This window comes from Balaenoptera borealis, assembly GCF_965194805.1.
Source record: "Balaenoptera borealis genome assembly, chromosome: 11".
Classification (NCBI taxonomy): Eukaryota; Metazoa; Chordata; class Mammalia; order Artiodactyla; family Balaenopteridae; genus Balaenoptera; species Balaenoptera borealis.
Window position 1 is genome coordinate 102,056,835 of NC_138868.1, and position 18,774 is coordinate 102,075,608.

The 18,774-nt window shown below is 39.6% G+C and overlaps 1 protein-coding gene across 1 annotated transcript in view; it reads left to right on the plus strand.

Moving 5' to 3' along the window:
• Window positions 1-18,476, plus strand: part of CRTAM (cytotoxic and regulatory T cell molecule) — a 37,153-nt gene extending 18,677 nt beyond the window's left edge. The window contains exons 6-10 of the mRNA XM_082339833.1: window positions 4,292-4,372; window positions 6,365-6,448; window positions 8,275-8,421; window positions 9,998-10,084; window positions 11,926-18,476. Of these exons, the coding sequence (XP_082195959.1) occupies window positions 4,292-4,372; window positions 6,365-6,448; window positions 8,275-8,421; window positions 9,998-10,084; window positions 11,926-12,056 (530 nt within the window). The 3' untranslated portion in view covers window positions 12,057-18,476. The remainder of the gene's footprint in view (window positions 1-4,291; window positions 4,373-6,364; window positions 6,449-8,274; window positions 8,422-9,997; window positions 10,085-11,925) is intronic.
• Window positions 18,477-18,774: the final 298 nt, after the last annotated feature.

The window sequence follows — 18,774 nt, forward strand, 5'->3', positions numbered from 1 at the left end:
ACCAATGACTGTCTTAAATTATTTTAAATTTACCTTAATATTACACTATCAAACAAAATTAAATGGATTAGGAAGAGTCCTTCAGAGTGAGCTCACGGTCAACAAGGCTTTCTTTAATAGCAAATTCCTTTAATGATTGAAATGTCTCCTGCTAGCCAACAGGGTTGCAACTGTTCTAACACTGAGAGGAACCCCCGTTGTGCAGAAAACCTAGCAGAGTGCCATATGCAAACAGTGTCATGGTCGCTTTTTGATCATGACAGCTGGCATAACTTGACCTTAAATAGTTTTATTGCAGTCATGTGTTTGGAGAGATCATGTGAAGCATACTACCTCTCTGTACTTAACCCAAAAGGAGACAATATTAACTGAAATAAATCTAAACTTGTCAATATCATTTTATGTTAATATAACACTCATGTAGTCACATTAAGTCATGATCATGCTTTAGATTTATTTTGTTACAACCGTTTTGGAGATTTTAGTTTACCTATGTTAATATTCTGAGCAGAACACCAAAAAATAAAAATAATGAAAACTAAAAGAAAAAAAACATCAAACATTAAATGTGAAGAGGAGTTGCCTCCATTTTCAGAATCTCTCTTCTCTGAATCCTTCACCAAAAGTTTAAGAAGTAATTTCAAAACTATATAAAACTTTTTGAGCCAAGAAGTATCCTATAAGAAGCAGCATGGGAACTTCCCTGGCGGTCCCGTGGTTAAAACTTCGCCTTCCAATGCAGGGGATACGGGCTTGATTCCTGGTCGGGGAGCTGAAATCCCACATGCCTCGCGGCCAAAAAACCAAAACATAAAACAGAAGCAAATTCAGTAAAAACTTTAAAAATGGTCCACATCAAAAAAATCTTTAAAAAAAGAAAAGAAGCATGAATCACACATCTATCATTAATAAGAGTCTGACCTTCATTACTTTATAAAAGTTCTTCTCAGTGAGAAAAGAGATTCCTGGAGGATAAGAATCCACTCACACGAGTGAAGGAGGAAGCTGTTGGGTGACAGTGCATTTGTTGAAAAAGCTCTTTATCAAATGAACTAACCAATGAGGAGAAGCACTTGTTAACGAGAACCTCTCTGTGGGAAAACTGTCACGCTGCCCTGTGGGCGCTGGCGCTGTGGCCAACAGCTTCCTGCTCACTACCCCGAGCTCGCCGCCGTTCACTTTCTCATCAAACCAAAAGCAGGTCTTGAGGAAGCTGGGTTTACAAGACTCAAGGGCCCACAGACCGGGCTGTACTGTAACCTGACGCAAATATTCCTTCCTCTTTGCTTTTTTTTTTTTTAAGATTTTTTTTTTTTTTTTTAATGTGGACCATTTTTAGTCTTCATTGAATTTGTTACAATATTGCTTCTGTTTTATGTTTTGGTTTTTTGGCTGTGAGGCATGTGGGATCTTAGCTCCCGGACCAGGGATTGAACCTGCACCCCCTGCATTGGAAGGCGAAGTCTTAACCACTGGACCGCCAGGGAAGTCCCTCCTTCCTCTTTGTCATTCATTCCGGTCCCCAGCCTCCACCCCCGTCGGTGGAAGGGAACACGTGGGGAATGTGGGAGGGTCGCCAAAGAGAAAATGAGGCTTTATTTATCTAAATGCTTCTGAAAGACTTTCGGATTTTAAATAAAAGAACCAACAATATCAAAAATCTATATTTTTACTTGTCAGCAATTGTTCAAGCCATCTACAAAAATTACCACTGAAGGGGAAATCACAGTTTCTCCTCCTTGATGGCCATAGTTCTATAGGACTAAAAATCATAGCCATAAAATGTTTCTAATAATAATAACAGGCTAAAACTTGACTTTTATTTATGATCTGATTGTCGATTATTTAGCACCACTGCCAGATCCCCAGTAAGTGTTCACAGAACAACACCAGGATCACCTGTTGGTGCTTCCAACTGTCTATGAATTCTTCTCTTTGACTAGCCTCCTACATTGACCAACAGATGCTAGAAATCCGATCAGTAAAAGTTTGCTAGCTGAGGATGCCCAGGAACATATTTACAATAAGGATTCTGACCCTCTCATCTCCACACTCTGCCTGGTAGGAACAATGTTTACCTATTTATTTTTAAGATAATTAACCTACTTCAAATAAAGAGAAATGGCATATTTTTATGGAAAAACACTATATTTTGCAATGCCAAAAAATAGAAAAATGGCATTGTTTTACATTTTAAAAATCTTTTTACTATCTGGTTTAATAGAAATAGGTTCTCATAACTTCTGCATTCAAGCTCTTGCAATATGTTGTTTTGCTTAAACTATATAAAAATATTAAGCCTCACACAAAGTTGGAAAAGGGAAGAGTATTTGAATAGCCTTTTCAGATAATTGTGGATACCCTTCTTCAACACTACACTAAAACTCGACAAGAGGTAGTTTCTTAAAGGTTAGCTGCTCTGTGGACTCCAGAACCACGTCAATGAACTTTTCATACTCCTGTTACACTAAAATCCATCGAACAAATTTGCTCTTTAAATGATCCAGGCACTATTTGGTAACATTATGCCTTGGTCATTTGGAGAATATTGATTCATTGATTGATACAAATCTTTCAAATGTTGGCACATTTCAGTAACAAAATCACATTCATTAATATCATCACTAATCTTATCAGAAGCCTAAATATTTGGAACCTGTCAAGTTCACAGTGGTGGATACAGGTTTTCCAAAACTCTAACTTGAAATGTGGCTAGTGCAACCGAGGAAGTAAATTTTTAATATTACTTGTTATTAATTTAAATTTAAATAATCAGTATAGCTAGTGGATACCATATTGGATAGCAGAGGTCTATAACATTCTAACCAACTATGGAGATAAATCTTCATGTACCAGTATCCACTTAATCAAAACAACATTCAGTCTAAATGAATCTATTTAGCAGTTTTGCTAAATAGAGGATAAATCAAAGTAAATACAAACTCCAGTGTGTGTGTATGTGTGTGTGTGTATATATATATATATATATATATGTGTGTGTATGCATACACATACACAGACTATTGTACATATATGCACAGTTGTATATATACACTATGGCATAGACACAATATATACCATGTGTATAGTATATATAGTGCATATAATATATATAACCTGTTTTGTACATAACTATATGGTTATCTGAATTCACATAGTATACATTATTCTAGATCTTAGTCATGATTGACAAATTTTATTCTACGCGTCCCCAGTAGTTGCCATATTATGCTCGTCTTATAATTTGCTTCCAGCACTTCTATTTGACTTGCCTTCAAGCTTTTCCTTCTTTTCATTGCCAGCAGCTCTACTCTTTCTTCAGTTTTCTCTGGCTTCCTTGTGGCCACAGAGCTTACTTATCATCTATATTACTATTTCTCTAGTGTTTCCTAAGTGGTTCTTCTTTTCTCAGAGCCCTTGGCATGTGATTCAGGCATTTTTATAGTTTTCAAAAAATTTTAATGTTTGATTAAGAAAATAATTTTCAAAACCACAGAAAGTTCTTTGATTAAATAAAAGGGCTGAGAAACACTTGTAGATTCCATAAAGATATTACATATCAGTAACAATATTTGTAAATTCATAGGCACCATTTTTATAAGCTCCGTGGTTGACAGGCCTGTTCATTGACTGGTCAAATCTATGCTAAGCTGAACCTCTGGAAACATTCCTAAACATTGTTTTATATCATACAATAGCATTTAGTAAGCACTGTGCTTAATAAATAGCCAGGTGTTGTGCTAAACATGTTATACAAATGAAATCATTTATTCTCACCAAAAAACTCCAAGAGGTAAATGTGTTAGTATCTCCATTTTACAGGTAAGAGAAAACTGAGCATCTGAGAGATTAGGAATCTTGTCCAAACTCACTCAGCAGCAGGCAAGGAGCAGCACTGGAATTCAACCCAGTCTGAGACTGACTCCAAAGCCACCTAATAAATAAGCAGGTAGATGTGTGATTGGATAGATAAACAGACAGAGGGATTGATAGGTAGATGGATACAGATAAAGGCGGCGAATAGTCTTTGCCCACCACAGCCGAATGCACCACTCCACGGAGGTCCAGCCTGCTGCACTTCTAAGCCAGGCAGCTTAGCAGATGGACAATCAGCGGGACACAGATTCAAACACCAGAGCAAGAGCTGCAGAACACATAATTCTGAGGCTACTGCAGAACCTCAGTGCTTACTAAATAGCAGCCAAATACATTCTCCAACCTATTGTACTGGGCACAATGTGGGTAAAATTGCTCTCTGTAGTTGCAGAATTTTGTTTTTCCCCTTTCCTAGTTACTGATCAAGAGACAGCTTCAGCTGCCCTGGAGACAAGCTCTCCATCCTCTCAAGACCCTCAGCAGTCCACTAGTACCGGTAAGTATTGAAAAAAATATTAAAACTTAAAAAAAAAAAAATCATGCCTCTTTGGGAAGGTCACTTTTCCAATTCTAAGTTTTAAGAACATTTTTTTCTTTTAATTTGTAATAAGACCATCTAGGACCCCTTGCAACTGACTCCAGCTTTATGGTGACCTGGGGAAGCACCCTATCAGTTAGTGGGATGGGCTTCAGGGTCACTAACACCTTGTAAGTTCTCGCTCTCTCTCTCTCTCTCTCTCTCTCTCTCTCTCTCTCACACACACACACACACACACACACACACACAATTGTGACATTTGAATTCCTCTGTGGTAAAAGGCAATGCTGAATTCATTTATAGGAGACTTGTTTTTCCATCTAGAACAGACCAAACACAAAATAAAGACGTGGTAACAACAAAAAGCAAAAAGCAGAATCTGGAGTTTTGGTGTTGTCACTGAATAACAAAATCACCCTTGAAGGCTCATCGCTTACTTGGTTGTCAAGAACTCAGATAGTTTTTGATGACAGGATTGAACTATAAAGGGAGAAGAATTTAGAAAAACTGGATTATAATACCAGCTTTTTTAGGCAGTAAAGCACTAGATGGTTAGCTCTGGGCAATGATCATATATTTAACTTATCTTTGTATTTTACCTAGCATAGTATCTGGCAATAGCAGATACTCACAAAATGCAGTGTGAATGAATGAATGGATGAATGAATGAATGCATGCATGCCGTTGTCATGGTGCTTTGAGCAAGACAAGCCTCATCCAGAAAGGCATAAATTCCTATATGTCCTCTTTCTGTTTCAAATAGTGTCTCTATAAAAATGTCATGTGGTGGGAGAAGTGCTTTCATATCACTATCATGTTCATAGTTCTGAGTATGAGATCACATTTTAAAAATGTTTATCGTGAATAATTCTGAAAAGTAAATGTTTAGGTCCTTTAAACACTGATAAGTACATATGTACCACACATACACACACACTTTTTCTGCAGGGCGATGGAAACGGAAAAGATTATGAAGTGGAGCTGCCACCTCACTTGCTTTAATAATCCAATATTTTCAAACATGTTTAGAATCTAGTTGTCTTTAAATTGGTTTACACCACTACTGAATAACTCAATTTCCTCCTCTGCTTTTTCATATATAAGATTTAAGAAATATAGCTTCTAAAATTCCTTTCAGCTTTCAATTTCTACAATTTTATTACTGTTAATAATACCCATTTTCAATAGAAGGGGTGGTTTCATTCCCCTTGGGGTCCACATCGTGGCGCTGTGCAATGGGCTAAAAACCAGGAGACGGCAGAGGAAAAAAAAAAAAGAAAAGGGAAGATAAACAACAAAATAGGAAAAAAAGATCTCATTTTTATAATTTCTCTTACCTAGCAAAAATCATCATAGTACATCCCACTTCTAAGGGGGAAGCAAGCATAGGTTTGAATGACAACTGAGCTGATTTTCAACATAAAAATCATTGCTTTGTGCATTTCGGGCTATGGGTTTTCTATCCATCAGGCTTGGGATGCCATTCTTCAGTGTTCAGTTGCTATCCTGAAGCACCCTAAAACTGTCTCAGCTGATAGGCCTAATTCAGGAAGGAAGTATAAAATACTGGTTGAAATTTGGGGTTCTGAGTCTCAATATTGGCCCTACCACTTATTTGCTACAGGACTTTAGACAATTTACTTAACTCCTCAAAACCTCTGTTTGCTCAGAGCTGTAGTGAGAAGTAATATATACCAAATGGTCAGTTTAAGGCCTGGCACAGAGTAGTGTTCAATAAACATTTACCTTAAAAAAAGGCAAACTGATCCTGACCATTTGCAACTATTTTTGGAAGAAGTCAGTATGAACTAATGACCTCGTTGTTGTTCTTTTAATGAGGATCACTTAATTTGGTTTCCAAAGCTGCTTTGGGATGGCTCTGTGCATATATACACACTACACAGCACATACATGGTCATATGTATATATCATGTCTTACTTTCACCTTAGTTGCAGTGATGGAAGATTCTAGTACATCAGAGATTGACAAGGAAGAGGAAGAACAAACCACTCAAGTCTCTCACTTGGCCACTGGTAAGTGTTCCCACCACTTATTTATTTAGCATAAACACTTGATGTTTTAACCTCTTAATCAATACATCCAATAGCCTTTTTCAGTCCTCATTATTTTTGACCTTTCTATCGGTCAGTCACTCCCTGTCCCTTTACTGAGTTGTCTCCCTGGCTTCCTTGACATACTCTACCTGGTCCTGTTACTTTTGCTAACCACTCCTTCTCATATCCGTTAGCTCATGTCCCTTCCTCCTCTGACTTCTTCTATGTAGATTTGATTTTACTTCTCCATCCTTGGTTATTGCCTTAATGCTTAAAGAGTTTTCCCATTCCCAAGATTGTTTCTGTTGCCACCAGGCAGAAGATTTCCATACCTGCATTTCCAGAACATTCTCTAGAGCATTAGTCCCTGTTTCATTCCATTTCCCACGTATCTCTGGCTGAATTTTCTGTCATCTCCTCAAACTCAACATGTCTAAAAACTGAACAGCACTTTTTCCCACAAAATCAGCTTGTCCAAAGCATCACATAGGCCCCAAACCTTGGTGACATCCTTCCCTCTTGTGTGTGTATGTGTGTGTGTGTGTGTGTGTGTGGACACACACACACACACATAAAATCAATAGGTTCCCAAGGACTCTGGAGTCTTCTCTTTTAGGTATTTTGTCCACTATCACTGCCACCTTCCCGAGGCAGACCCTCATCGTGTCCTGCTGGAAGTATTGTAACTTTAGTTTCTCCCCTTGCTGTGCATTTTCAGCACCTACTATCAAAACATCCCTTCGCACTCTTCACACGTATGTTCAGAAAACTGCTATGGCTCATAGTCCACAGCACGGAACGTGAGCCGTCAACCCTCCCTAAGGTGCTCTCTACCACCTACCTCTGCAGTCCTGTCTCTAGAAGGTCCTGACCAGAATACACATTTTTCTCTGAAAACTTCATCCCACTTTGATTGCCCTGCCCTTGTTTACCCTAACTGCCCTGATGAAAGGAAAAGTCCACTTCACTCCTCTCCTTACCCCTCCTTCAAGCCCAATATCCTCACTGAACACTTTCCTGACCAACTCAGGCACCACTCCTGCCTCAGAATCCCTGAACCCATTATTATATTAACACACATGGGTCTAGAATTTGGCACAGATATCTTAATTCTGTTTATTTCTATTAACTTGTTTGTTTGCATATATACACAACTCTCCCGAAAACATAGGGATTGTGCCTTACGCATCTCTAAGCACAATGTTCTACACGTGGCTGACACTCCTCAATGGCTTGTTGGTTGAGATGACAGGGACCGTGAATGACATTTAGCAAAATTCGAGCCCATAGAATCAGAATTCTAGAAGGATCTTTAAGAGCTCATCTGGTTTATCTCCAGATGCCTTCATGGAGGACCACATTTAACCTAGCCAAGATTAATGAAATTTCATTTTGTTTGCATAGTTTCACAAACTCCTTAACAATCTCTCTTGCTATTTAACTACACTTTGCGAAAAACTCATTCCTTACATCTAATTTGAATCCCCTGACTATAATTTAAGTTAATATGCTCACACGTTTCCGCTAGAAATGAAAAATAACTAGCTCGATATCTATGTAACTTAAAAACCTTTTTCAAATCATCCCACACAATTGCTTTGTCTGTTTGTATCCCTGTTTGCTTGTTTTCAGAGAATAAATGACATGAATCTCTTTACTTTCAGGGTAAAGCTCTCTGTCGTCTCTTCCTCTCAGCTGTGTATTAGCCTCTACTATATTTTGCAAATATTGTGTATATTCCTCAGTGACGAAAACAAAAAACAAAAACCCTCGAACTGTCTAAAATCCTTTCATTTTCCTTCTAGAAGCGAATCGCCAGTTTGCGGGACTGACGAGGAAGAAGAGCGGCATCCTGCTGCTGACCCTCGTGTCCTTCCTCATTTTCATTCTCTTCATCATCGTCCAGCTCTTCATCATGAAGCTTCGGAAAGCACACGTCATATGGAAAAAAGGTGAGTGGGCAGAGAACCTGACGGAGGCTACAAGATGCTCAAACAATTGGCCAGCCCAAAGGGAAATTCTGTCAATTAAAGCTTTTCCATTCAATGCTGTACTATCTATTTGATGAGTGTTGTCATTCAAATAAGCAACTGTTTGTTTTGCAGTAAACACAGGATGTGATTCTCCAGTAACTATAGTTAAGGAGTGCACGACCAAGAGAAACTAGAGTAGCTCCAGGAATTGGCATTAAACTGTGGAGTCTTCTACTCACAAAAAGATACCAAATAGCATATTCATTCATTCATTCATTCATTCAATATGCATTCATTGAACACCTGCTGTGTACCAGGCACTCTTCCAGGCACTGGGGACACATCTGCCAACAAGACAGACCGAGTCCCTGCTCTTAGGGAGCTCCTATTCTAGGAATGGTCAATCAAAGGTTGAATATAATAGACTGTTTTGGGTCCCCATTCTTACTCTGTAGGAATGCACTCAGCCTCCGTCAACCATACGTTAGTAATTTTCCCTAAGCATTCTGATTTAAAAGTTTATTTCATTGGAAACAAAAACAAAATTATTTAGCTAGCATGGAAGATATCTACTAAAATACAGACTCAACACATATCAGAAACAGAAGGGACCTTAGAAGTTACCCAGAATAACCATCTGCTGTACTCATTCCCTAAATGTGTGCCAGGATTAAATCCCCTCTTTAATTCTGAGCGGTTATTTAGACCTGGGCTGTTCAATACTGTAGCCACAATATGGCTAGTCAGCATATGAACCGTGGCTAGTTGCTCTTGAGAGGTGCTGTAAGGATAGAACACACACCCAACTTTGAAGACTCAGTACACACACACACACACACACACACACACACACACACAATACGTCTAATAATACTATATTGAATCTACTAGTTAAATAAAACATATTCATTTCACCTGCTTCTTTTTACTTTTTGAGCAGGGCCACTAGAAAATTTTAAATTACACACGTGACTTGTATTCTGGTGATCTTGGACACTGCTGATTTAGCCACATACGGCTTGAATACCCCCAGTAACAGAGAAATCATGATGTCCCATGGCAAAATACTACATCTTTAAACGGCTATGACCCTCTTAAAAGTACCACTTCTCCTAGTTTAATATCAATGTCTCGAGATATTCAGATGCACTAACATTTTCATCATAAATATACCTAAACACAGGGTCTGGCTTTCCAGCTGTATCTGCACGATAGGCAAATGCCATACTATCGTTTCAAAATCTCCCATCGATACTTCACCCCCATGCCTCTTTAAGGGCTACTGGAATTGTTTCTTCCCAAAAGACAGTACTTGATTCTAATCTGGGGTCATTTGACTTCTGCAGCTCTTATACTGCCTGGCACAGTGCCTGCAGGAATCATAGTAGAGAATAAAAAACGATTTGTTGAACGAATGAGGACATGAGGTATGGGGGAGGGAGTGATAAGCCCACTATGGTATAAAAACAGGTCTGCTCTTACTCAAAACGTACATTTCTGAATATAGATGATGCTCTGTGCACCAGAAATCAATAACAGTTTTCTCTTCCCGCAGAAAATGAAATTTCAGAGCACACTCTAGAAAGTTACAGATCGAGGTCAAATAATGAAGAAACATCATCCCAAGAGAAAAACAGCCAAAGTAAGTCAACCATGTGACCTGAGATTTGAAAAATGAGGTTAACTTGTTGCCTTTAATGAGGAGAATAAAAATCAAAGTTTGATTTTTAGCACAAGAAAAAGCAGATCACATAAATCATCTTGTAGAACTTGAGGAAATACATCTTAAAAAACAAAAAGTAGCAGTTAAGTTCAGGTAGCTGGAGGTATGCCCCTTTGGGAAGCCATCCCTGAGTCCTCGCTGTCACACACAGGTAGAACCCTCCTGTGTGCCACAGTATCCTATATACACCTTTACAGTGAAGCTCTTCCCACGCCAGACTGTCACGTGTGGTGTGTTAATTTAGCTACCACAGTACACCTCCAGGTGGTGACCAACTGGATCTACTCTATGTGTACCCCCAGATCCTAGCATGGGGCTTGGCACAGATGGAGTGCTGGATAAATTTGTATTGAATAAATGAATATAACGCTTAACTAATTCAAGCAGAAATGATCCAGGTCTTTTGGATGACTTCATTGCAATTCTTCAAGCAAAATATGAAAAGAAGAGTCTAAAAGGAGACTCTGTGTGTGTGTGTGTGTGTGTGTGTGTGTGTGTGTGTGTGTGTACTCTTGACAAAGATCCAGTAGAAAGAAGCTAGGAATAGAGCAAAGCAAGAATCTTACACCTTCCAACCATTGTTTCCTCCATGCAAATTAACTTATTCTACCCGCCAAAAGTTGCAAGAAGATGCAGTGAGCTTTGCCACTAGTTCCTACTGGTTTTATTGAGGCTTTGTAAGAAGCATTTCTTTTACAACACCTCTGGCTTTGTTTTTGGTTTTGACCTAGCAGGGTGTGAAACGGAAAGAAAGACTAGCTGTAGTAGCAGGAAGAGGGGCACAAGTGAGAGGTCTGTGCGAGACCTGGGTGTGGGAGGGGAAAATGTGTGTCAGCTGCATACAGGCTGTTGTAGTACCACGCGTGTTTCTATAACATCCATCTCCTCCCACGACTGGCAGGGGGAGAATGACGTCAGTATAACGTGTAACTGGGGTTGTTTCCTACGCCGATGCTCCCAGGCAAGGGGTACAGAACAGTGGGAGCAGAATTATAACCTTTAGCAGGAAAAGAAAAGCCCTCAGCTCAGCTGCTGAACAAGCAGAAGCCCTTGTAATTCACCTTTAAGAAAGTTTAAAATGCGAATCTATACAGAAGAAATGAACACAACGTTGTAAATCAACTATACTTCAATAAAATTTTAAAAACAATTAAAAAAACAAAAGGAGCATCTGCACTCAGGACTGCCTCCCCAGAAAGGTCTGCCCCCCCCCCGACCCGATCCCTGGGGGGGTGGGTTGCCACAGCTGTGGGAAGTTGCACTTTCTCCTGGGCTCTGACCCCCACTTCCACCCTCCTTCTCTCAGCACCCTCAAATCCAGCATTTCAACTCTATTGTTTTTGCTCACTTAAAAGCTACCTTCTGGAGCTGTTTCCAGACTCCGTGTACAGAGTTGCATGGGCTTTCAGTGGGTCGCCCCAATCCTCTTTTTCCCATAAGCCCTCTTACTTTCAGTATGAAATTATGCTAAAGGCAATGTATTTTTTTGTCCAGCAATACATACGTTATTTGATAGCAGAGATGTCTATATATTTTATTTCAGGTTTATGAGCATACAGTTTACATAAGAAGACATTTTAAAAATTAGACTGTAACAGGGCGTTCAAGACCATGTATACACATCAGTGAATTTCAGGTTCGATTTTTTTAACCCATTAACATTCGGACCTACAAACACCACGTGCAATCCACGTGTTTCAAATAAATGGGTGCAATGTTGTTCAAACTAAATGTTCGTGTTCGCCGCGTTTTTCTTTCAGCTTCCCGCTCTAAGAGCTGCATGAACTACATCACACAGTTGTACTCAGAGGCAAAGACAAAGACGAAGGAAAAGGCACAACCTTCAAAATTAAAAGGAGAGCTCACTCATATACCAGAGAGCATCGTGTAGCGCCCCTTGCAACAGAAAACAGGATTTCAGGGCAGCCTCATCATCACCTCAGTGCAGCAGCCTGTGGGAAGGAGCCATCATGTAATTACCATCACATGAAAAAAAAAAAAATGTATTTTGCGTGCAATGCAAGATGGTGTCCTCCAAGTGTAATCTGCCCCGGACTCAGAGCAACAAATGAGGACTAACCCATGGACATAAATCTTTGTAGTTAAAAAAAAAAAAGAAAAGAAGAGAAAGAACCTGTGATGCCTGACACTACTTCAGAGCAGGAGGATTCTACTGAACTTTGGGATCAGGGTCAATGTGACCAGCTAACATCTCACCATAAAGGGAACAGGAGACATTAGATGCTGGGCTCTAGTGGAACTACTTTAAAAAAAATTTTTTTTTGTCTTTCTTTCTGGTTTCCAAATAAAGAACTTCGGGATGAAAAGGATCCAAAGAAGGTCTCTAATCCTAGGAGCTTACTTTCAAGATGCACCATAAGAAGCTGTAACCAGCCCATTCCCTGTCTGGGAGAAGTCATGCAAAACAATGAGTGAGTCAGATAAGCATGAAGGTCCCAAGATTGATGCCCCAAGACACAAGTGCTAGTTCAAGGCAGACCCAAAGTTTCCATTTTCTTCTAATTGTCTTGCTAAATCACAAGAGTTGACCTGGTAGACAATGTTTTTACCAGGACACTTCATTACAAAAACACGTACAAAAGAAAATAATGAGTTGAATTTCCCGATTACTGACCTAATAGATGCTTTTTAAAAATTATTTAATAAAGAACAGAATGTGTATTTGTGTTTCTAGTGGTTGTTCCAAGTCATACTTCCTTCCTTCACTTTCACGTGTGAAAGTGACATGTGACATGTCTTTTTTTCCCCCCTAACATTTATGACATTTCTCATTCTTTGGACCTGAATAAACTAATTCTAAAATAATACCACCTGCCCCCCAACACACTGCTCTACCACACGCATAAAAATTATGAGTTTGTAATTTGTTACAGGGGCCAGATCCAGCCAGGCTGATTTTTTTCTCATGATACCATTTTTTTAACAATCACAAAATTACTGAAAGGCATAAGGATAGAACGAAACATTTTTCCCTCTAAACCACTGTAAGTTGACATGATGTCCTGTCACCCCCCAAATGCTTTAGTGTGTATTTCCTGCAAACAAGGACACCCTCCTGTATAACCACAGCACAACCCCCAAAATCAGGAAATTAACATTGACGTTTTTGTACTGCAGACCTCAGACTTCACCGATTGTCCCAACCCTCCCAGGGGATCCAGTTCAGAATCACATGTTTCATTTTCATCCCATTCAGTTTGGCACACAGTGCCTTCCCTTTCACCAGCTGGACATTTTTGAAGATTACAGGCGAGTTATCTTGTAGACCGTCCCTCAGTTTGGCTTTGTCTGATGGTTCCTCATGGTTGGATTCAGGTTATGCAACTTTGACAGGACTATCACGTCAGGGATGTTTTGTTTGTCACATTGCATTTTATCGATCCCATTATTGATGATATCCACCTTGATCACTTGATGAAGGTGGTGTCTGCCAAACTTCTCCATTGTAAACTTTTTTCTCCTTTCTAAGTTAATATTTTGTGGGGAGATGCTTTAAAACTATGTAAATATCCTGTTCCTCATCAAACTTTCAAGTTACTCACTTATTGATGGATACCTGTATGGATTTATGGTTTCCTCTGTTATTAAACAGGCTACAATCTGTTACTATCCTACGTTAGTCACTGGGTTATACTCTGTTACTGTCAAATTAATCAGCTGCTAATTTGATGATCAAATGTGGAAACAGGCTTTTGTGTCCTTCTTGTCCTCAAGCTTCGAGAACTTGCTTGCTTTCTGGTACAAAATATTCTAGGCTCATCTAAAACTTTTTCTGCCCCAGCCTTGTAATCAGCCATTTCTCTAAGGATCCCTGGTTCCTTTTAGTGGAAAATGGTATTTAGAAGCCAAAATCCAGGGAATAGGTGTACTCATTGCTTTGGGGGCATCATCGTTTTCAACTTTTCTCAGTAGACAGAGCCAGGGAATATATGAGAATGCATACATACAGTGTATATATATATATATATATGTCCATGTATGGATATATTTAAATTTATCTATTGAAAACCATGTGTTTATTCTAGTTTTCCCCCTTTCTGTACTTGTAACTACCTTTTCTGAGAAATCCAGCTTTCATTATCCTTAACATATTCACTGATTTGCTCAAGCCCCTGTATGTGAGCATCTCCCATCTCTGCTACTATCCTGTTCTCCTTGAGGATGTCCTTCTCTTCATGCTCGAGTTCTGACTCCCCACTCTGTGCCCCCCACCTCTCCTTGTGGATGCTCTCCTCACCAAGCATGGGCTCTGACCCCCGCACTGTCTGGAAGCCCTGGCCACACATTTAGTGCTGGATGGTAACCTTCCTCACCCACTCAGGCTCGGACCCTTCACGCTGGGCAGCCCTTCTAGGGGCACTGCCACCTCACAGGGCTGGGGCTCAGACACCCCTCTCCGGGCTTCCACAGCTTCTCCACCAGCTCCCCCTGTGGATGCCGACTTTGCTAGACCCCGCCTAATGACTTCAGGACTGAATTGTTCTGGAAGAGAAGGGAAGTGGTGGAGTTAGAAGAAGGGAAATGAGCCAGATGTCCTGATTTCTAAGAGAGTTTTAATGTACAAAGACATCAAGATGAGGCATGTCATTTCTAGTTTTGTAGCGGCTCAGACAAATCATTCACCAAGCTATTAAACTGAAAACAACCCAGAAGGAAAAACACTTTCTCTTCAGAGATGGTGCTTGTCGTGGCTGATCAAACCACACTGCTGTATTGTGCTTCTCTGAGTCTATGTTTGCAGGTTAATCCTCCCCAAGGATGTTCACTGGGACTGTTTCCATTGTTCCAGGGCCTTTTACTCAAGAGGCCAAATGAATATGCCAACATTATAGTATTGATACCATGTGAAGCAGAGGTAAGCAAACTTAGCTGATTGTCAGATTTACCTGAGAGGATTTCAAAAACAGGGATTCCCAGGTTTGTCCTGAAAGATTGGTCTCAGCAGACCTAAAGGCAGAGCTTTGGAATCTGCTTTTTTTTTTTTTAAAGCTCCCTAGGTGATTCCAACAGGTTTGGGTGCCCTGACGTAGCACAAATCAAAATTTTTCAAAACATAGCTGAAGTTGAAATATTATCATTAAAGCTGAATTAGAAATAATATCTAGAAATATTATATTTTCCTGGAGGTAGAAGGACCTTTTGAGTCATCTAGTCCTACCTGATGTAGAACTACACCCCAATCCACAGGTCAAATGCATTCTGTGGACAAAAAATAGTCAAAGTTCATGGTGCCCAGCCTATGGTAGTTTCTCAATGTATATTTGGCCAATAGCAGAGGGAAGACAGGTAAAAGAAAAATGACATTTGAAAGGACCTATTATGAGCCACTTTATGTAGGTAATCTAATTTTATCATCGTAACATTCTTGCAAGGTACGTATTATAATGCACATTTGACACAAAAAGAGCTGCTCTAAACTCCACAAAATGGCTTAGGAGACTACAGAGAGCATTTAACCAGGTAAGGAGAGAGCCCAGATGCTGATCTGGGTCTGTCTGGCTTCAGTGCTATGCCCCTCCAGCTGTTATACTAGGGTGACTCCAGGGGGACATTTAGGAAAAAATGAGATGTTGGGTAGCTGTGCTCATTATCTTTCAATTGCCCCTCCTCACTCTTCCCCCTTTCCTACCTGCCGGGTGCCCTGGAACATTGCCACTTCGGAAACATCAGCAGGCTGCCTTGCCCTCTCTCTGGCTTCCAGCTGGGGAATGTGGATTCCCGGCAGGCGAGCAGAGGATGTGTGTGCAAGATTGCTAGGAACTGACTGGGTCCCTCGACTAGAGGTCACATCCCTCATCAGGCAGTTCTCTCTGTCTCTAGTTCAGGAGTCTACTTGCTTCCTTCACTTCATCAAGCCTAGAGGGATCCTGCACTGTCTTCTGTGGTTCCCCCAAAGCTTTGGAAGGAGTTCACTTATTAAATCTCCTCAAATTGCCCAATGTGAATGTATCATCTGTTTCCTGCAGAAACCCTAACCAATACAGTAGCTATATGGATAGATTTATTGCATCTCAACAAATCTGAATCTAGTTTTATAGATAACGATAGAATATGATCATTGGAAGGGATCTTTGAGTTCATCTCAAGCACTTCCTAAAATTTTGAGGAACCCTGGTGACCTAGAAATGTTAATGGATTCTCCGTGAAAAGAAAAAAAAAGTTTTCTGGGGTCAAATAAGTTTGGAAAAGGTTGAACATTATATCTCCCTCATAGAGATGATGCACATTAGCACAGTAAAGGCTCTGAAAAGTCTTCTTATAAAGGAATCTGTTTGGCTTTTTTAACCCAGCGAAGATCAAACTCACTTAACCACATAAAGCAATTTGTGATGGTTGCCCACCCAATGACCATTGGCCAATGGCTTCCTCCTTTCTAGTAGATCTGTGATTTTGTTCTAGTATCCACCCCCCACTGTGTAGTCCTGTGCTTCAGGGGAGGGAGGCCTCCCCCCCAGCCATAAAGAAGAATCATGATTGGTTTGAATCAGCCATGGTTCCACTCCCCTTGCCAGTGGTCAGTTTCAGCTCAGGCACATAAAATAATGCTGGCCATTGAGATAAAGAAGATGTGGTATATATATATACAGTGGAATACTATTCAGCCATAAAAAATGAAATAATGCCATTTGCAGCTACATGGATGGATCTAGAGATTATCATACTAAGTGAAACAAGTCAGAAAGAGAAAGACAAATACCATATGATATCACTTATATGTGGAATCTAAAATATGATACAAATGAACTTATCTACAAAACAGAAACAGACTCACAGACATAGAGAACAGACTTGTGGTTACCAAGGGGGAGGGGAGTGGGGGAGGGATGGATTGGGAGTTTGGGATTAGCAGATGCAAACTATTATACACAAAATGTATAAACAACAAGGTCCTATTGTCTAGCACTGGGAACTATACTCAATATCCTGTGATAAACCATAATGGAAAAGAATATGAAAAAGAATACATATATATATATGTATAACTGATTCACTTTGCTGTACAGCAGAAATTAACACAACATTGTAAATCAACTATACTTGAAAAAAATAAATAAAAAAAATAATGCTGGCCATTGAGACAGCAGGGGAAGTTCCTACAGGGCTTCTGGGAAAGATTTCTCTTAATGATAAAAAGAGACACTCAGAATGAAAACATCTTGCTTCCCTTATAATGTTGCCATAACTAGAAGTGATGCTTAGAACTGCCACAGCTATCTTCTCCCCATCAAGGAATCGTAGCTAATGTGGCGAGGATGCAATAGAAAAGAGACAGAGTACAACTAATCCTTGATGATTTTGTTAAGCTGCTGAGTATTTCAGAACTCCTTGTTAAGTGAGGTAAAGATCCCTATGTTGTTATGTAAGCTGGGTGAACTGGTTTTAAATTATTTCCAGCTTCTAAATGGAGCACCTTTTAAACTACAAAACAGTTGTTTCATGGAATATTATTGTTCTAACAAACACAATTTGGGAAACACTGATTTTGAGCAATTCTTTTGTATTTTAGAAGGGGAACGGAGGCCCAGAGAGGTTTTGTCAGCTATCAGAGTCCACACAACTGATTAGTGAGACAGGATTAGAACCTTGAGCTCCTGCCTCTTAAAGAGACCAAAGCAGGATCTTGTCTCATTCCTTACATATAACTTAAGAGAGCGTTTCATGCTTACTTCTTTCTGCTCATTGGAAGATGGAGTTAAAGAATAACCAAGAAATCTCTATTTAATGATCCTTCTTAGTTTTACCTTTTGGAGATGAAGTCAGAAAGATGCTTATTTTACTTCCTCTCAAATGACTCAAGAAAAACCAAACCAAAATTCTCTGGCTCCAGGCATCTCTCATTAGGTAAAAAGAACAGAGAGAAAAATCATACTACCCAACAGACTAAGCACACATCAAGTAGGGAGGCTCGCCACAGAGGAAGAGGATGGTTTGAACTGCTGATCACTCACGAGGTCACTAATTTAACCCAACAGCATAATCTCCTGTTACTTCCCCTGGCTGAAGTCATGGTAATTTGCTATATTTATAATGGGGTTTTGATCTAGATGAAATGCAGTTCTATTTTTACAGTGTTACACCTTCTAAGAGAGAAGCGCTTTTCCTTCCTGTAATGCATTCATGAGCAAATTTGTCATCATAGATCACTGCTCTAGACCTGTTCAAGTATGCTAATTTTTCCCTACCTTTTCTGCTCTACATCTTATTTTCAGACAGAAACAAACCAAAACTAAGGCAACAACAACTTCTTATCTTCTCCCCAAATGCCTCACAATTTATTTTTTAAAAAGCTATCTTGCCTAATGGTAGAGAGACTAAACTTTGTGAGAGCACCTTGTAGTGACATTTATCATAAAAAATAATTCTGCCAGGTCTTTTGCAATCCCCTGAAACAATGGGTCACAATTTTTAATTAAGACAGGATGCCTCTTTTGAACCAGGCCCTAATTTGTGAAATAAAAATTGTGTCCCATTAGAAAAATACTAAAATCTGTGATTTCCAAAGTGGTTTGAGGGAGACTAAGTCTCAGATGTCCAGATGGAATTTTCAAATTAAGTTACCCCCTTTGCTAGAGACAATAACTAAATAT